The 20,643-nt window shown below is 42.0% G+C and overlaps 2 protein-coding genes across 5 annotated transcripts in view; one reads left to right on the top strand and one right to left on the bottom strand.

Annotated features, from left to right (window-relative positions):
• Positions 1–12,677, top strand: part of LOC109903455 (eyes absent homolog 3-like) — a 28,065-nt gene extending 15,388 nt beyond the window's left edge. For 2 of the 4 annotated variants that reach the window (XM_020500183.2, XM_020500184.2), the window contains exons 5-18: positions 389–472; positions 775–844; positions 1,606–1,715; positions 2,110–2,250; positions 2,813–2,889; positions 5,000–5,180; positions 6,139–6,308; positions 6,753–6,836; positions 6,994–7,142; positions 7,270–7,430; positions 7,958–8,081; positions 8,200–8,321; positions 9,040–9,140; positions 9,332–12,677. In XM_020500183.2, the coding sequence (XP_020355772.1) occupies positions 389–472; positions 775–844; positions 1,606–1,715; positions 2,110–2,250; positions 2,813–2,889; positions 5,000–5,180; positions 6,139–6,308; positions 6,753–6,836; positions 6,994–7,142; positions 7,270–7,430; positions 7,958–8,081; positions 8,200–8,321; positions 9,040–9,140; positions 9,332–9,412 (1,655 nt within the window). In that variant the 3' untranslated portion in view covers positions 9,413–12,677. The remainder of the gene's footprint in view (positions 1–388; positions 473–774; positions 845–1,605; positions 1,716–2,109; positions 2,251–2,812; positions 2,890–4,999; positions 5,181–6,138; positions 6,309–6,752; positions 6,837–6,993; positions 7,143–7,269; positions 7,431–7,957; positions 8,082–8,199; positions 8,322–9,039; positions 9,141–9,331) is intronic. The other 2 variants (XM_020500185.2, XM_020500186.2) reach the window with 2 other exon arrangements.
• A 1,608-nt stretch (positions 12,678–14,285) lies between these two features.
• LOC109904676 (XK-related protein 8-like) lies at positions 14,286–19,261 on the bottom strand. The gene is made up of 3 exons (XM_020501859.2): positions 18,824–19,261; positions 18,196–18,386; positions 14,286–17,879 (listed from the first exon to the last, which is right to left on the bottom strand). The coding sequence occupies exons 1-3, from the start codon at positions 19,186–19,188 to the stop codon at positions 17,140–17,142; spliced, it is 1,296 nt and encodes a 431-aa protein (XP_020357448.1). The 5' UTR covers positions 19,189–19,261; the 3' UTR covers positions 14,286–17,139.
• Positions 19,262–20,643: the final 1,382 nt, after the last annotated feature.

Genomic DNA, 20,643 nt, shown 5'->3' with positions numbered 1-20,643 from the left:
TAGCCAGGACACCGTGTTTAACACCCCTACTCTTACGATGAGTGCCATGGGATCTTTAATGACCCCAGAGAGTCAGGACACCCATTTAACGTCCCATCCGAAAGACGGCACCCTACACAGGGCAGTGGGGCATTGGGATATTTTTTTAGACCAGAGGAAAGAGTGCCTCCTACTGGCCCTCCAACACCACTTCCAGCAGCATCTGGTCTCCCATCCTGGAACTGCCCAGGACCAACCCTGCTAGCCAGCAGTGATATGCAGGGTGGTATGCTGCTGGAATGTGTGTGGGCATATAAGGAATAGATGGAACTTGTAGATGGCGTTAGTGAACATAAGTGGTAGTTCACTCATTGGTGTAGATGGTTGACTGTTGTCTTTTTGATTTCAGGGAGCAGGGACCAGTCTGGTTCAGACAGAGGAGGAGCAGGGCCTCAGGCTTGTGACGAGTCCATGAACCCCTACACACACACTGGTATGAGCACAACATCCTACACAGGGTTTCCCAAACTCTGTCCTGGGGACCCCAAGGGGTGCACCTTTTGGGTTTTGCCCTAGCACTACACAGCTGATTTCAAATCCTCAAGCTTTGATTATTTGAATCCGCTGTGTAGTGCTAGGGCAAAACCCAAAAGGTGGAAACCGCTGCCCTGCACACGCCGGTTCGAGCACAACACTCCTTGGGTCTACACAAGCTTTTCATTTGTCATAGTGAGACCATGTTTTGTAAAACGTGTTTAAGCTGAGGCTTGCCTACCATTGTTCATGTTTTTCCAGCGGTGACCTGCAAAGAGCTCACCATGACAACAGCCTCTGAATATAACTCCCACATCTACCATGGAAGCAGGTGAGTATTGTCTGCTGTCATAGGTTATTCAGTGTTTTCTGGTCCTGGAGACCCAAAGGGGTGCATATTTTTTTTAAATTGCTAGCACTAACACACCGGATTCAAAAAACTAATCTAAGGCTTGATAAGGAGTTGATTTGTTAAGTCAAGTGTGTTAGGGATAGGACAAAAATGTGTACATCTTTGGGTTCCCAGGACCAGGATTGGGAAACACTGGGTTACTTGTATGTTGGGACTTGCATGACAGTTCAATTCAAACTTTATTGTTCCCGCAGGGAAATGCTTTGTGCAGCCAGAAGTAATCAGTGTGTGATGACTTCTAGTTCTACTGTATAAATGTTAATGTAAGAATATGTCTGTGGAAACTCTAGACAAAAAGTTCTGGTCAGGACCCATATTTATCAAGTGTCTCAAAGTAGAAGTGCTGATCTAGGATCTGGTCCGCCCTGTCCATAATAATCTGAACTATAATGATCTAAAATGTCAAACTGATCCTAGATCAGCAATATTTATCTGAGACACTTGATAAATGGGGGCCCAGGACCATATTCTCAATGCGTCTGAGGGTATGAGTTCTGCTCTAGGATCAGTTTGGCTTTTTAAATCATCATGCATCAGATTACATGGACAGGGCAGGCCTGATCCTAGATCAGCACTTATACGCTGAGACAATTGATCAATGCGGGCCCAGCTCTCCACTGCATGCTATTGGGAAGAGAGTTTTCCTCCAGTAGTTCTCACAGTCCCCGTCTGTCCCACAGCCCAGCCGTCACGTCGTACAGCAGCCAGGTGGCCTTCCCTCCTCTGACCCAGTCCACTGTGTACACCGCCTTCCCCCAGGCAGGACAGACCTACGGCCTCCCACCATTCGGTCAGTCCTTGATCTTTCTCGCTCTCTCACACACACAAACACTATTCACCTCCCTGGTCTTCTCCTAACATCACCTGCACAATAACCCAACACTACGCTTCTGTTCGTTCATTATTACGCTTGTTACGCTACGTCAAGCTTTTGCACTGATTCAAATGCCCTAAAATTTCCAATAATTTTCACTCCTTTGACTGAAAGGTCTTTCTTTAACTCTTTTCCTTCTCTACATCTTTTTTAAATTTCCTTTTACAACTCCCTCTCCTACCTTTTGCTCCCTCTCTCTCCCCCTCTCTCTCCCTCTCTCTCTCTCTCTCTCTCTCTCTCTCTCTCTCTCTCTCTCTCTCTCTCTCTCTCTCTCTCTCTCTCTCTCTCTCTCTGTCCATCCCTCCCTCAGGTGCTATGTGGCCAGGCGTTAAGACAGAGACAGGGCTGCCTGATGCAGTGCCTTCTGTTGGCCAGCCTGGGTTTCTCAGCTTCAGCTCTGCATATACCTCAACCCAGCCAGGCCAGGTGCACTATTCATACCCCAGCCAAGGCAAGCCATCGCCATCTATCAATCTCACCACCCTGACTCACATCATATAGCCTAACGTAGCAGATGTAGACAGACGCCTGAGACGATTCCCTACTTCTATTATTCAGCGCAAATGGAAGTTAGGTTGAAAATACTGTGTTCCTGAAAACCGGAAACATCCGCTTTCTGTCAACGCTAATAAGGGTGCACCTCATAATAATATGCTTGATTCACACTACAGGACCAAACTGAGCCAACCTGTGCTGGGCTGGGCTGGGCTGGCCTGGCCTGGTTACGCATCCACAATAGTTGTTCTAACTGTTCTGGAAAAGGCAATGTGGAAGAAAAATATCCAACACAGCACATTACGGTTCTGAACAGTCCCATAGTGCAAGTCAGGCACAAGCTTACTGGACAAGGAAATCGGTGCTATGATTTATGCAGATGTGTTTTTGCACTTTTCACTACTACGGTTACTGCGCTCACTGGCGTGAATGATCTATTCATTGAAATGGATTGAGATGAAGTATTAATTCTTGTCTGCGTTTTTCCAATGTTTTGAGGTGTCTGTTTTCTCTGCCAGGCTCCAGTTTCACTACATCCAGTGTGTACACTAACATCCCCTCAGCTACCACGGCTACACCTACAGTGACTCACCAGGTAAGGACTGGCTAGCTTTGACCAGGGAAATTAGGGCCTCAAAAAGCAACAACAATTAATCTGAAAGGTCTCTGTTAGGGCTGTCGGGGTCATGAAATTTTGGCAGCTGGTTATTGTCATGCAAAAGTCTGCTGGTCTAATAGTAATTTACCATTAATTATCATAAACATGTTTAGCATCTCAAGGCTCCACTCATAGAAGCAGCATACAAGCCACTAATATGTGCCTTTTTGGAACATCTACATTTAAAGTCTAATAAATACATTTAATATACACCATCACAATACATTCATTATTAAAAAATGAAAAATACATTTTATTTTAGGTGGTCTAAAGAAATGGTGGGGTTTTTTTCAGAACAGAATGAGTTGGCCTTATTGTATGTTATCTGACTACACTGTGCCATAGGCTGTAGGCTTGTTCATTTAGCTGATCAGATATGCTTATAAGTCCAGTGCCACTATTATATATTATAATTTTTTTATTTCGCCTTTATTTAACTAGGTTTAACTAGGTTCCTAGTCCAACGCTCTAACCACTAGGCTACCTTTTATAGTATGAATCATATAATTGAACTTAGCTAAATAAAATAGAACAGATTTTTTTCCGGAGCGAAAGCGTAAAAGTGCTGAGCGTAAAAGTGAGAATTTGAAACAGTTCCTATATGCTAGATGTATAGTTTATTTGTATTAATTTTGGGGCGCTACTTTAGTCATAAATGTTACAAACATTAGAAGGCCGTAGAAATCCAAAGATATTTGAGCTGCATGAAAAAAGTTTGCGCTCTGTTCCTTGCCTCAGGTTGCACACACTGTTCTCTCATCAAGTGATCATATTTTCACCCATCAGACTATTCTCAATTTAATCTTGTCTTTACCAATATGTAAAATATATTTAGATTTAGAATGGCCTATTTATCAAATGGGCAGGAACAGGGTCAAGACAAAAAAGACATGTCATCCTTATGCACTGGAATAGAGAATGGAGGCCACTTTCTGACGGTATGTTTTGTTCACTAATGTTAGGTAGGCTACTCCGGTAATTTCGCTGCACCACAGGTGATATTCATTCTGCCCAAACTCTCTGCCATGGGCTCTCCAACCCTGTTCCAACAGCTACCCAGTGCTTAATTTGAGAAACCAAGTTAAATCTGTTCAGGGACATCGATAGTAACATGTTTTCACAAAACATTTTTCATTAAACTGTTGACAGCCCCTCTCTGTGCGCTGGAGATAGGAATGAAGTAGATGGAAACTCAAGAGTGGTGAGATATTCTCTAAAAATCCCTATTACTAAGCTATTCAAAATCTTAAACAAATTCACTAAGTGTAGGCTAAATCAGAATTGGTTTAATGTAGGCTAGACCATGTACCAAAGATATCAGTAATTAAAATAAATTAAAAAATGTGTATTATTCATTGGTTATGTATTGTATAACGGGTTTATATAGGCCTATGCTTATTAGTAAGCTGTAATATGCGTATGGGTATTTTTGAATGAACCGTCTCCTTAGAAAGCGCTGTCCCATTTTTTTAGTTGTTAGGCCTTGAAACAACATCCAGAATGGCCATGTTCTACTCCGTTTCAACCTATTGTTGAACTTCTTTCTTCGAATTTATCAATCAAAATGGTGAGTTTTTGATGTGATTTTTTTCATTGCATTTGCATTGTCAGTGGTTAGAGGGACAATAGAGCCCTGAGTAGCAGGCCATTAGGACCTGAAGATCGTTAGCCAGTTGGATAGGCTACTGCTAAGGAATGTCCAGAGTGCATAAGAGGAGATTACCGTGACTCAACTTTCATGTAGAATTTTACTGCGGTCATGACTGCCGGTGTGGCGCTAATATGGTCACTGCAACTGCCCTAGTCTCTGTAGCAAAACATCACTGGAGCATATGTAAAGTTACAACCTACGGCAAGACCAAAATCTCTACACAGAGACTTCAGTGTGGTGCAGGGTCAAGGCACAATGCATTTACGGAGTATGTCTTATGGAGTATGGCTGCCTCACAGCTGCCATACTTTTGACCAAAGCCCTGTGGGACACAGCCTGTAAATCCATCCTTGATTGTTTCATGTCCATTCTCTGTATGTGTCTCTCATGCTGCAGGAGTTCAGCAGCTATAACTCTCTGGGCCAGGCCCAGTTCCCTCAGTACTACGCCCCGCCTCCTAGCTACTTGCTCGCCGGCCAGCCAAATAGCGAAGGGAATGGATCCGGTGTGGGTGTGGCTGGCTATCCAGCCATCAAGACGGAGGGCAGTGCCTCCGCTGGACTGCCCAGCACTACAGGTACTTCAGCCTTACCTCATAACAATAGCCCAGTACCGTCTTACCTAGGGTTACAAAGCTACCGGTAGTTTACAAAAGTTAACATTATTTTGGTAATTAACAGAATCAATGGCTATCTATGGTAACTTTGGTCATTTATACTTGAATAACTTTTAACAAATGTATTCTTATATAGTATTCATTGTTTATCAGTGTCCATTAGTTTTTCTAGTAGATAGGCCAATACGAATCTAGAGAAAATATCCTAATTTAATGAAGAAAAAAACCATCTAATCAACAATTTCATTATTTTCAACTAACTCTGCAACTCTTCCATTGATTGACGTTTTTCACAACTGCCACCAGTTTGACACCAAAACATTGACGACTAATACATATTAAAATAAATGGGTGGGGAAAAATATAAAGGATATTAAACACCAATGGTTTATATTTAGGATCATGTTTTACAGCTTTGTCATTATATTTTGTTAAAATCATCTTGTTTAATTAAAATAGTTTACATGTGATGAGGCCACATAGAGGGCCAGAGATCATTAGACACCTGTAAAAACCTGAAGTACCCAAAAGGGCCATTAGATTTATTGTGATAGATTACATAAAATCCTTGAAAGAGGCCAACATTCTGGTAGTTTACTGGTAAACCTTGAAAGTTTCCAGTAATATACCCTCCCTTTGCAACCCTAGTCTTACCGTATGACCATGCAGGTATCTATAGGTACTTCTGATAACTCCCATTATCGGTGTCACAATGCCTTACCGGATGAATGTCAGTTCCATGTTTAGAATATAGCTGGATGGATAACACTGGGATCCAGTAGTTAATGTGTTATCAACATTGCTTTGATTACAGGCTTGTTAGTCCATTTAGGCTGAGGTGTTCAACATGGGAGATTTGTGTCAGTGCTCAACTGAATTGTCAGCTATCAATCCACAACCTGTCTGCCCTCTCCCTCAGACGCATCTCCACGTGAGAACCTCCCGACCGGAGTGGCCCTCCCGGCAGGCGTGGCTCTCCCCACGGGGGCCCGGGACCAGGATGAGGCAGGGAGGAGGAACCCTGCTGGCAAGGCCAAGGGGAAGGCCAAGAAATCAGACAGCAACCCGCCCACTGACAACGACCTTGAGGTAACTATAGGACCCACATTAACAGAGATGCACAACCACTTACTCACTCATTCACATACAAATTTACCAGCTACTCAAATGAGGTTATTTTTAAAGTTACTTTCCAGTGAAAATCTCCCTTTTTAAAAGTTGTCTAACTCATACCCAAATAATGTTGTTGACTCATCCTATCTTCGTATGTGGCCAAAGCATACATTTACATTTAAAAAAATAAATAAATAAAACCCCACCTCAGACTGTTTAAAAATGCAGTCATTCATATACAGACTTACAAATTAACCAGCTACTCAGGTGACTGGTTCTTTTAATTGTCTTTGTTATTTATGTATCTGCTCTACAACATGTTATTTCGTTTTTACATGTTCATGTAATTTTATAAATTGAATAATTTCTGATTAATCCCACTCTTTAGTTACTGACTCATTCCTCTCCCGGCTCTTTCAGAGAATCTTTCTCTGGGATCTGGATGAGACGATCATCATTTTCCACTCTCTGCTCACCGGCTCCTTCGCTCAGAAGTTTGGCAAGGTGTGTCTTTGGGAATGAAGAAACATTGGGGAAATCGCAACTATCATGTTTTGCGCTGTAATCTATTATTTTACACGTCTGTATAATAGAATGAATTTCTCTGTGGTAAGATTTCTATTGATATGAAAATAACCTCTGTTCTGTTGGGGTTGTGTAGGACCCTGCCACAGTACTGAATCTGGGTCTTCAGATGGAGGAGCTGATCTTTGAGCTGGCAGACACACACCTGTTTTTCAATGACCTGGAGGAGTGTGACCAGGTCCATGTTGAAGACATGGCTTCTGATGACAATGGACAGGATCTGAGGTATGGACATGTCTTCAGTTATGATGCTGCTGGAAACAACCAGTAAATACAAAGGCCATACTATTTAGCTAAATAGTGACCCTAATTTCCTCGCTCGCCACATACAATCCTCTCATCCTCCTCTCAGCACCTATAACTTCCTGGCGGACGGCTTCAACTGCCCCAGTGGTGGAGGGGCCCCAGGGGCCACTACTGGAGTCCAGGGTGGAGTGGAGTGGATGAGGAAACTGGCCTTCCGCTACCGCCGTCTAAAGGACCTCTACAACGGATACAAATGCAATGTGGGAGGTGAGATGTGTGACAACTGTGTTTGTCTTCAAATTTGGACTAATCACCAGACTGTGACTTACTGGGAAACCCTTAGGGCACGGTGTCCAAGCACTGATGACATCTGAATATTAATATCCGCAATATTACTTTGAGACGTTAAAAGTTGATGCATTGTTCAAATAAAAACAGTATGCTTTTGTGTACTCTTGCCGTGTCATAGTTTCGCCTGGGAGGAATATTCCTGCTTGTGCACAGCCATTTTTTTGTGTGCAGCATCCTAGAATGTAGAATCTAACCAGACATTGATATAACAGCCAGATCTAAAGCCAGATACCAATAGATGGAAAAAGAATAGGGGGACGATGGGGAGGTTGTAAATGTGTTCCTGCGCCATCTCCTGGTTGCTGTGGTAATAACCTCTAAATGCCCTGCTCTGATGGTATTGTTTTTATATACGGCATCAATGCAAGAAATTAGTGATGCTATATTTGTTTTCTTGGGCTTTTCCTGGTAATAACACATCTAACACCTCTGCTCTCCTCCAGGCCTGCTGAGTCCCATGAAGAGGGAGCTGCTCCTTCGACTGCAGTCTGAGATGGAAAATGTGACGGACGCCTGGCTCAGTACGGCACTCAAATCCTTGCTGCTCATCCAGTCCAGGTCAGCACAGTGAGTTTGACATTTGTTCTTATTTTACAGTGTAATTTGATGCGGGGGGGGGGGGGGGGGGGGGGGGTTGTAGTGGAGTTTGTGGCCTTACTCACTGTGTGTGCATCCGTGTCCACAGAGGTAAGTGTATGAATGTCCTGGTGACGACCACCCAGCTGGTGCCTGCTCTGGCCAAGGTGCTGCTCTACGGCCTGGGGGACGTCTTCCCCATAGAGAACATCTACAGTGCCACCAAGATAGGTAAACTAAACCACTAACACACAGACCTTAACCCATGTTCTCCATAGCCGTGGGGTTTAAAGGATTTGTATTTGATCCAAGGTGGATGAAATTGATTAAATGCAGCATTTGAGTATCTCAGCTGAAAGTCAATCTACTAGTGTGTGTCCTTGTGACTATTTACTTATGATTTTGCTGTGGTCTTTCTCTAGGGAAAATGATTTTGCTGTGGTCTTTCTCTAGGGAAAATGATTTTGCTGTGGTCTTTCTCTAGGGAAAATGATTTTGCTGTGGTCTTTCTCTAGGGAAAATGATTTTGCTGTGGTCTTTCTCTAGGGAAAATGATTTTGCTGTGGTCTTTCTCTAGGGAAAATGATTTTGCTGTGGTCTTTCTCTAGGGAAAATGATTTTGCTGTGGTCTTTCTCTAGGGAAAATGATTTTGCTGTGGTCTTTCTCTAGGGAAAATGATTTTGCTGTGGTCTTTCTCTAGGGAAAATGATTTTGCTGTGGTCTTTCTCTAGGGAAAATGATTTTGCTGTGGTCTTTCTCTAGGGGAAATGATTTTGCTGTGGTCTTTCTGTAGGGAAAATGATTTTGCTGTGGTCTTTCTGTAGGGAAAATGATTTTGCTGTGGTCTTTCTCTAGGGAAAATGATTTTGCTGTGGTCTTTCTCTAGGGAAAATGATTTTGCTGTGGTCTTTCTCTAGGGAAAATGATTTTGCTGTGGTCTTTCTGTAGGGAAAGAGAGCTGCTTTGAGCGCATCGTCTCTCGCTTTGGGAAGAAGGTGACCTATGTGGTGGTAGGAGATGGCCGTGATGAGGAATTTGCAGCAAAACAGGTAGGCCTATGTGCATTTGGGTATCGGCTGCATATTACAAGGTATTAAGACTGAACAAACAGCCGGCAGTAATTCTTCTGTTTTGCATACAGTATGTCAAGTACTTCTGGTCACCGTTTACACTCAACACTGCAGTAAATTAGTCTTGGTGTATTGATTTGACTGTTGGTATCTCTGCTCTGTTTTTGCAGCACAACATGCCTTTCTGGCGTATCTCCACCCACGGGGACCTAGTATCCCTGCACCAAGCTCTGGAGCTAGACTTCTTGTAGAGCGGAAGGGATAGAGGTCTGACACAGAGGGAAACAGTCAGTCACACCACTGTTCGCTTGTGGAGTGACTTATTTTCTTTATTATTATTAGGTACTTGGCTCCACCCCAGCCCTCTGAAATACACACACACACACCTGATGGCCCTAGTGAGTTACTCTTGCCCCAGTGTGATGGCCATGGACTGAACTGAGGTGGACTTGGGGATGGCAGTGGTTGGGAAGCAGACTGGACAGATATACTCTCTGATGCAGGGCTCCTGCCCAGCAGCACTCTCCCTATGGCAGCTATCCTGGCACTGGGGCACAGCTGTCAGAGAGGACACAACTAAAGGGAAGAAGACAAACCTCAGGCTCCACAACTCACAGGCTGTTGTTCCTCTGGGTTCATCCCAAATGACACCCTATTCCCTATGCAGTGCACTACTTTTGGCTAAGTAGTGACTATATATGGAAAAGGGTGCCATTTGGGATGCACACTGTCTCTCATTCGTGGATTGACCAAAGCAAAGGTCTGCAGCACTGTCGGACATCACGGACGGACGCTTTCGATTGTTTTAGAGCCCTCGGTAGCTATACATGAAAGGATAATGTCACAAAATGAATTTTTTTTCTAATTTTGGGGTTATTTTGCACTCATTCCAAAGCTTGAAAACAGGATTCAATGTTACTGAGGCAGCATTGATTGGGGTTGGGAATTGTTTTAGTTTTTCTAAGCATATGATGAGATGGCTACTTAGGAATGACCTTCAATTGCCTTCTGGATGTAACCTTTCTACTAGTTATACTCTAGTACTGACAATGTCCTCCATGGAGATAGAATGTTGTGCTCATTATAAAACCACCCTTCTCTCAGCTGTCCCGACCTCTCCACTGTGTCAGACTTCAACAGCCTAACAGTCTTCTGTGGTCTTTTTACATAAACTGATGTGGCAAAGACAATGACTCAATGAAGAACCTAGCCTGTATTTCACTGCATGATATCTATGGACCCCAGGTTGCTCTATATTATTACCTAAGATAAGCCAAACCAGGCCTTTCTGTAAATTAACTTTAAAAGACTAAAGATGGGCCTTCAAAACAATGTGTAATTTCTTCAGCATTGTACTGAAGTTCAATGTGTGTACATGTATAAATAACCTTTTAGAAGCTGTCCCCACTGGGCTAACTGTTCCTCAGAGCACAGCCCTAAGTGTCCTTGAATTCCTGCAAAGGGACTTAAACTTGACAAATAGCATTTAAAAGCAGTTTGCTGAAAGGAATGGCAAATGGCACAATCCAATCACATGTTGTTTAAGATACAGTGCAATTGTTGTTATTGTTCAATACTGGAAATTATGTTAGACCAAGTCATAGGAGGTTTGTCTGGTCAATCTGGTCCTGATTACCTCACATGGCAGATATTTTCCATCAAAGATCAACTGCTTGAGTCATTGATAAATGGAAATGTGTGTAGGTCGCAATTGTAAAATCAATCTTTAGCTGATTTGCATGGTGCGGGTCACACAAACCCAGATACCATTATTTCAATGTGGTGGGTAACTTACCAAAAATATGTGTTGATTTATTTCCCAAGTGTTTCCCACAGTTTCCAAATACCACAGATGTTCCTATCGTCACATTTTGAATAGAGAAACAGCAGCATACAAAAATATGTCCCCAAGTTTGTAATTCATCTGTGAACTAGCTGGGGTGCCCAAAAAATATACAGCCGCTGTCTGTTTGCAGTGTAGTCAGTCGATCTACCCTCATCATTATACATATGGGGGGGTGACAGGGATGACCGTGCAATACATTTCTGGTCAGTGGTAATGGTATGCCTGTTATTAACTGGTCTATATTTCAAGGGACATTTTGTTGCCGCATGTAGCTAGCTGGTCAAGAGAGGTGGTTAGAGGGTTGATATTAATAAACCCTGGTCTGTGTGAGATTATGACTAAACAATACTGAGCCTGAAGAAGATTTGGCAATTTTACACACCCCTGCAGCTTGACCGTTAAGAATGTGTTCTTTGTGTATTTGTTTGCATCTTTCTAGAGTGTCTTGTACATATTTGTATTGTGCCTTTTTAGCCATCTATATTGTATATGAATATATCATCTCTAAGGGAAATACTTAAGTTGTGTTAAATGCATTTATCAAACATGGTTGTTGTTACACTTTAGTTTAAGTGTTATTTTACTACTCATATCTTTTTTTTTTACCGTCATTAATCGGTGCTGAAATCTTTTATTTGTAACTCAGTAGCACTGAAAAGCTTACTGTATGTGAATAATGTATTTTTTCCTTTTGAATCAGTTTTATTTTCTTGTTTTGATTGTCCTGCCGATGACAAATGTTACAGCGGAAATTCTCTCCTTTTAAAGACGATTCGCAGCTTTGTTCACCAAGTCATCCCTTCCCTTTGTTGAAAACTGAATCCCAATGCGGTCATGTAGCATTTCTGAGTCGCTGTGACTGGCTTTTACCGCTTAGACAATCAAATCTGTATCACATGGTACTTTGAATGGTGCCCAGATCCACCGCCTACGGTGAAGCATGTATATAGACTTGCAGTATGTTTGGTGTATGTTCTCCTAAAACAGTACATGTTACTACCTAATGGAGTTGAGAGGAAATGAATGCATTGTAAAATGATGAATTAGATGGACATGGCATTTTGTGAAGTTGACACACATTTGGAAGTCAGCATACCCAAACCAAAATCCCTTTTATTGTTTTGTTTTTTATTGTTGAACTGTTCGTTAGATCATCTTTAGTTTTGTTTGCCTTTCACCCTTTTGATTGGTATGATTTAGTTTATCTTAGGTGTTTACGGTGCATGTATTTCTATCAGTGATGGTTTCTGATTTAAAGTACTCTGTTGCTAAACAAGTTGATTGTTAAAAAAAAAAAGCTGTGTCTGCTTTTTACATTTCCCTTGGATTTGTGTTGAAGACTAAGAACTATACAATTTTATAAGTGCATTTTGACAAGTCTCTGTTGGCTGTCATGTAGTGATTTATATTTCAAATGCAAGGAGCTATGAAGGCACAGCTTTGTAGGGACATATCTGGCTCAACTTGATCATGTTATTTCTTGAATACTCAGCTAGTGTGACTATCTTCTGTAGAAAAAAAGCCTTGACGATAAAACATGTAAGGGACGTGTTTTCCCACCCCACTTTTTTTGTCTGGGACCAGAACACTGTTGAAGGCCCAATAAGGTTGTCCTGTGTATAATAACACTCAAGGCAATTGTAAATACAAATAAAATGACTTTGAAAGTGCCTGGTTTTCATTGTCTTGGCACATTTTATAGTCATGTTTGCATACAAAGAACAAAAAATGCAAATGTACACCATAAAGTGCTTCAGAACCTCTCGCTAGCAGCTGTATGAAAATGATTGTGTGAGAGATGAAACTTATTAAATCCCCTGAGGTTATTACCATCGAAATCTTAAAAATGTCCACGCTGGAGGCCCTGCTAACGTTTCAGTATGTAACCCTGATCCGCTGTGGTCACGAGACTGCAGTAGTAAGAACTTCATGACAATAATACAAATTTCTGGAATGTTTACCGTGCTATGGGAAGCTCAATTCGTCTAATAGTATGCCCCGGTGACTTCAGAGGCTCTGTCCCCTTCCTCTGATGGAATGTTCCACCGGCTCGGTTCAAATCGTCGGCAGTTTAGAGATCAGAAATGTTTCGATTTCTGGATTAAGAACCTTGTGCTATCCTGGGGCACAAGGTTGTTAAGGCTATTACTCAGTGGTTTTCTTCCATGCTATGCCAGAGGCCTGGGTCTAACAACTTCAAACTGCCTAATTCGGAGCTGCTAAAGCAGGATTTTAAAGAGCTGATAACTTTGAAAGATTCAAGACGGCGGTAAATCTGTGATCACTGTCCTATTGCATGTATTAAAACCCTTTGATGCATACAATCACATATTTGTGATCATTGTTGAGTTGAGTGCACGGTCCCTGCAGCGAACCATCACTAATATGATTGGAACAGTAGCAACAGAACGTATGATGCAACAAACGCGTCTAAACTATCATTGTCTGAAAAGCATCCAAGTAATCTTTTGTACTAATTGGAAATAAGTCTTCACAACTTTATTCCTCAATTTCATCTTTTATTGTAAAAGATAAACGCGAACGTCATCCAAACTTCACCCGAACACATCCACAGCCAAACGCATTCCATAAACCAGTCTAAATAACAGGTTACGCTGACCAAAACATAAGTTAGCAACCTAACAGTTAGACTTATTTACAATGTGCCACATCTCTGGTGAGTACAAGGGAGAAATGGAATATTGTTTAGAAAAGCGATGCGTGTCAGCTAAATTAACAGCAGTTAAATGATTTATGATGGCAGCCATGTTTGTTTGACAAGTAAATACTCCCTAATCCCAGAATGCCATTCACTATAAAATGCAAATAAACAAATTCAAAGATGGCTGCGCCCTTTGTCTGAAAAATATGAATTTAGATTTGTAATATGCTGAAAAGTGGCCAAACTTCAATGTACTTGTTATAGTGTATACAAGAACTGGAGCACATGACTTGACAAGTCGTTTACAGTTTTTGACAAATCACAAAGCAAATAAATGTTAGCACCTCACAGATCATCACTTCAAATAGAAGCCGACTTTTGAACTTTTTGAAAGGTCATCCAACTCGGGCCTCTTTCTAGAGCTCCAACTTTCCGACCTGAAGATCACTGACATCATGATTTGACCCCGAGGAGGTGCGGTATATAGCCAATATACCACGACTAAGGGCTGTTCTTAAGCACGACGCAACACGGAGTGCCAGGACACAGCCCTTAGCCGTGGTGCATTGGCCATATATCACAAACCCAATAAGGTGCCTTATTGCTATTATAAACTGGTTACCAACACAATTAGAGCAGTAAAAATACATGTTGTCATACCCGTGGTATATGGTCTGATACACCATGGCTGTCAGCCAATCAGCATTCAGTGCTGAACCAACCAGTTTATAACCTAATTATCCAACATTTCGACAGAAAAGCTGTCTTCATCAGGGTATAATGACAAACATTATGGGGCACTAGTTTAGTGTCTCAGGACACATACAGGTGTCTGTAATCATGTCCGGGTATGGCCTGATATCATTGGTTAATTCCCAGATATAAAAATAACATACAAAAAACATGAATGGATAGCGTACGATCGTAGATACAATTTGGCTACACACATTTACAATGAGTAGCACAATCCCAATGGTTTCAGATCTAAGTCTACATTGAGACCAAAGGGAGCAAGGGTCTTTAAATGAAAGATCCAGGCATCCTCTCGTTTTATTAATAAATTGTCGAGGTCACCCAATCTCCTAGGGGGGGTGACATGTTACGATGCCGATATAACGTTGGGGCGAAATCGAGTGGTTCACTTCCAAAAAGTGAGCCGCAACTGGGTAAATCGAGTTTTTGCACCTAATGGTGCTACGATGCTCCGAGATTTGTACTTTTAATTCGCGCTTTGTTTTACCCACATTCCTTTTACCATAAGGATAAGATATAAGATAAATAACTGCCTTAGTGGAGCACGTGATAACACCTTTGATAGGGATCTGTTTCCCTGTTTGGGAGTGTTTGATTGATCTACATTTTTAAATGCCATTGCATTGAGCGCAGCCATTACACTTGTCGTTTCCATCCGGTAGATGCGCAAATAGACGTTGTGCAGGGTTGTTTTAGGGAGGTGAATTAGAGTTTATCAATTTATCTGAGATTTCTGCCCCGCGAGAATACGACCAAGTGAGGGTCCGAAAACACATGTTTGTGAAAGTGCCAATGTTTGCTTAATTTGTTCCTGAACACTTTGAATAGCGGGTAGCCTAGAACGCAAGAATGCTTATTTTTGCGAGACTTGTCCTTGAAAAAGCTCATGTCTCGATTAGTTTAGCACAAGCGAAATGCTTGTGGCAGTATTAATCCGACCATTTTTGTACCCTTGAATCCTTGAGTTTACTTTGCATCTCAGACATATTTCTGTCGAAGTCTGATTGTTTTTTGCAAATTATTTTGATTCGACAGAATTGGCTATAGGGCAAACTGTTTTTCAAGAAACTGTTACGATCAGTAGGTTTCCTGTAAAGATCAGTGTATAGATCATTATCCTCAAACAAAATCAGAAGATCAAGCAAACTCATTTGACGCGTGTCAGATTGCGTAGTAAATCTCAGGTGCCTGGAGCTGTTTCACTTCACCCCTCAATAGAACAAAAACATCAATGTACCGTTTCCAAATAATAATGTTAGACAAGATGTTTTGTTGTTGAGAGGGTTGAAAATGGACTGTTTCTCCATGTAACCCACATACAAATTAGCGTAGTTAGAAACCTTAGTAAACTCATAGCAGTACCCTTCATCTGAATAAAGAAATAATTTAGAAATATGAAGTAGTTGTGTGCGAGTACTATTTCAGCCAAAGTCATAATGCATGCACTGGAAGGTAATTCATTCACGTTGCAGAAGACAATGTTCCATGGCTTCAATAACGCCCTCGTGTGGAATATTCTGTATAACGACTCAACATCAAAAGTAACTAACAAAGTACAATCAGGGAGAGGATCAAGAGATTCACTAATAGAGATCATACTGCTGGTGTCCTTTACAAAGGAGGGGAGCTGTTCTGCGAGTGGTCTAATAAAAAGTCAACAAAAGGCGATAAAGGAGCCGTTACTGTGTCAATGCCCGCTACAATAGGGCGCCCTGCAGGTTTTGTAACATTCTTGTGTAATTTCGGCAAAGTATAGAAAGTGACACTTTTAGGGTGTTGAATAACCAAAAAGTCGTGTTTTTTTTGGGTGATCTGACCAGAACTTAAAACCCATCTAGGACAGTAAAGATAGTGTTCTGAAATTAGGAAGTGGGGTCACTTCTGAGTTTCTTGTAAGAGGTGTTGTCAAGCAGTTGTCTATGACACTCCTTTACATAAACTGTACTATCCATGAGTACAACCGACCCACCCTTATCAGCAGGGGGGTAAAGACTGATGTATCGGATTGTAAATCAAGCGAAGCTTGTGTTTCATTCTCTGATAAATTATGGAAGGATATGTACTCCTGTTTTGTTCTGAAGGAGATTACCAACATATTTTTCAACGAGTCTGATATATGTCTCAATAGAGTGATTGCGATTGGCTGGAGGTATAAAATAACTCTTTACTAAAAGAAGTTGGAGTATGTGCGCAGGTGAGCAAACTACATTTTCAGTTTAAATATCACGATTAGGGGAGCTGAAGTTTTCCATTAAAGGGATGTTCCAACAACAACAAAACACTGCTAGCCAGCACCTAGCCTAAACACGTGTTCTACTCCGCTAGCCAGCACCTCGCCTAAACACGTGTTCTACTCCGCTAGCCAGCACCTCGCCTAAACACGTGTTCTACTCCGCTAGCCAGCACCTCGCCTAAACACGTGTGCCTTTCTTTCGCCTCCAGATTCATCTGTAAAAGAGACCTTGGTCTCAGCATGACTCCCTGTCAAAATAAAGTTTAAATATATATTTTTAAAGGACCTTGGTATTTTCACCAGTGTGGGAAGGGCTCACATTACCATCTGTCATGTGGATTCCATCTCCACATGTGACAGACCATTTAGTCATTGTGGGTAAATTGTGACTGAATGACTAATTGAGACTGACTGCAATGTCGGCTGCAATGTCAAACAAGCCCATACAGCCTTCTCCATGTTCAGGAGGTCTCTGATGATCAATTCAGGAGTAGAAGTTATCAGCTAAGTTCCTCATCCTCTTATTGACTCTGATGACCGGTTCTGTAGGACCCATTCTATGGCTCATAAGCCTAGAGTCCACTTCGTCATGGCAATCTGAGGTGAGATCCTCTGGCTCAGACCTTGGCTCCGGCTCGAGGCAACGGTCGTCTTCTCTCAGCTGTGTGATCTTTGGGTGACTGTACTTGTAGTATATCACCTTAAGACCGAGCCCAACAATGTAGAATGAGATCATAATGCCAAGGATGACATAGGGATCTAGTGGCAGTTCAAAATATGGAGGGTTCTTCTTCATCTGCCACACCCAAAGACCACAAAGCATACCAATATCCACTCCTATCCAGGTGTGGTAGAGGGTGCTCTGGCACCTGGTGTCCCCCTTTATCACATTGAACCAGCTGAAATACCAGATGAGTCCTATGGTGGCCCGGTAGAGCCATTCTCCACCAGGGCTGTCCATGAAGTCTGTCTTGAGTCGCCAGGCGAAGAAAAAGAGAACCATCCAGGAAGACAGGAAATGGGCAGTGATAAAGCAGGGGAAGGCTGAGGCAAAGAGGGCGACTGCTGCCACACGGGGACCAATAAGGAGCAGGTTCCACAGGAAGTAGACCACGGAGGAGAACCAGCCCTGCCTGGCCTTGTCAGGGAGGAAGGAGCGCAGGGAACGGTGGTACATGGTCACACTGACGGCGATGGCAGATGCTGAACCAAGTGCCTTCAAGACTGAGGGAGAGAGAACACCAACACAGGATGTTAAATAACAGACTGATCAACTAACTGACAATGGATGAAATTATAAAAATGTATCATAATGTTTGGAGTCTGTACTCGTAGATTATGTAGGGTCAGGAGAAAACTCTGAAGCCTAGTTACAGGGCAATACCAGCCACAATGTGTCATACCTCTAGGACTGTCACATTTGGCTCCCTATTTTTTGCACTACTTTGACGAGGGCACATAGGGCTCTGGTCAATGTTGTGTATGATATAGGGAATAGGGTGTCATTTGGGACGCAGTCTCTGTCTATACATGTATGTACTTGTGATGGGCTCAACCTCTCCCCTCTGGACAATGATAGTGATCATGAGGACAAGCTGTGGGGTGCTCTCAGAGAAAGCCTCGATGAGGCGCAGCAGGCTTAGGTCATGGGTCAGATACACAGCATCGCCGCCCATGTAACGCTTTCCACAGCAGAAGCCACATATCGAGATCCTCACCACACCAGCATATCTAGAATGACAGCCAAGCAGTATGTGTAACTTGAGACTATATTCACCATCTTAATTCTATAATACAAAGAAGTGTGGTTACAAAGGTGTTTCTGCCTTGAGATGAGTGGGAAACTCTTTCAGAGAACTGCTACTCATTTACTTCAATGATGTACTACTTCATGAATGTACAACTCTGACAATGTACTCTGGGATGTTTATGTATCATTTAAAACATGGTATTAGGCAATTGTATTTGCTGTATTTTTCCTGTCAGCCGGGACTATTCCTTTCAACTGCAACACAATCAGTGGAGCAGAAAGGGAAACAGAGAAGGAGAATTCTTAAAGGAGCCTTGCTTGCCAGACTCACAAGGACTCTGAAAACAACCTTTTTAGATTATAAACATGGCCTGTGCTGTTTCCAGTTCAACACCAAGTAAACACAGTTGAACTCCACCTGAGGTAGACTCCCATCTGGAAAAGATGTAGGATCTTGAGAGAGCAGAGGTTCTTCACAAGGCTCTCAGTCCTGGTCTCAGTCCCGTCCTTGTCATAGTGGTACCACAGCCAGCTGAAAGCCTGGACCAGGGCTGAGGAACCTAGGAGTAGGAACACCAGCAGTCCCATGAACACATAGTCCTCTTCCTGATAAAAAGACACCACCGCCAACGCGTCCAGTCCCACGTCCAGGAGAAAGAACACCAGACCACCGACTGTCAACAGGAAGTCAGATACTGGGTACTTGAAGAGAGGGCTTCCCCCGTCCTCCTCCATGATGACTGAGTAAACCTCAATTCCACACGTTTGCGGTTGCTCTAGCATTTAACCCTCAAATGGGAAAGAAAAGAAAAAGAAAAACACAGCCGCTACTTGTGACTCCTGCTCACTGAGTGACCCATCGACTGTGAAACTGAAGGTAAGCAAACAGCAAAGTCCAGACAGTTTAACTACACACACTTCCAATCAAATCTCCACGCCTCCAACATGTTTTGTAGAAGGAGAAGAGAAATATGTAAAGCACATTGCCATACAACAGAGAGGTAAGTTGTACACAACCTGAGCAGATGATAAAAGACAAGCAAATGAACAAAGTTACTGAAGTCCCTATGGATCCTCATGTAACATACAGTTAAAGTACAACAGTTCCATACTTGCTACTGCACTTCAATGTACATGTTTGAAGACCGAGGCGTGTGAGCATTACTCATATGCCCACACACAGCCTGGTATCATAGACTAGGTGTAGTAACATTTAGTTTAATAAGACACTCAAAATAGTATGATATATATATATATATTTGGTATGGTTACATAAAAATAGGCAAAATGTAACATTTTACTAAATGGAGTGTTTCAGATATACAGAAGAATACAAAATGCTCTGAGACCAGGTTGCCACATGATATGAGATTATAGTATAATGGGCCCTAATGCCAGGTTCAGCAATTTACCCATCTAACATCAGCTTGCTTGTGCTGAGGTGGTGGCAATATTTGAGCCGCGTCCTTAAAAAAATTGACACAAAATATATATCATAAAGTTGTGGGTGAATTTCCCATTTTCAATTTGGTTAAATGGGCAGTGAATTCACTGTACCAGACACACAGACTTTCTCTCTAGATATTATTTTGAAGACACACCTGTAAGTAAACACAGGAGTCTTATTTAGTTGATCATCTGTTGTATTTTGCATGTCATGTATTCCAGGTACACTGTTATTGTATGAGTGTTTATTCTTTCATGACTAATACATCTTATTAGTCGATTTGAGTAAATGCATTCCTCGTTTATGGAGTACTCTTTGATTAGCTATACCTTCATCATTTAGTAGGCATTTTAGTACATGTTATTTACACTATAGGCTACACACAGCATTATGCATAGGCTCTAACTTTACATCTCTGGCTAGGATAGGTTTGATAAATTAAAGAATGGACCGTGGTCACTATAAACAGTTCATACAGTGGCTTGTGAAAGTATTCACCCCCTTGGCATTTTTCCTATTTTGTTGCCTTACAACCTGGAATTTAAATTGATTTTAGGGGGGTTTGTATCACTTGATGTACACAACATTCCTACCACTTCGAAGATACAAAATATATTTTTTGTGAAAAAAAAAACACAAAAAACAGAACCCCTCCATTTGGAAGACAAATTTGCGACCAAGCTTCAACTTCCTGACTGATGTATTGAGATGTTACTTCAATATATCCATGTAATTTTCCTTCCCTGGGATGTCCTTGCTGAGCGGCCTTTCAGGTTATGTCGATATAGGAC

Source organism: Oncorhynchus kisutch, linkage group LG14, assembly GCF_002021735.2.
Source record: "Oncorhynchus kisutch isolate 150728-3 linkage group LG14, Okis_V2, whole genome shotgun sequence".
In the NCBI taxonomy this organism is placed as follows: Eukaryota; Metazoa; Chordata; class Actinopteri; order Salmoniformes; family Salmonidae; genus Oncorhynchus; species Oncorhynchus kisutch.
The sequence above is the reverse complement of the archived record's forward strand: the minus strand, read 5'-3'. Positions and strand labels throughout refer to the sequence as shown.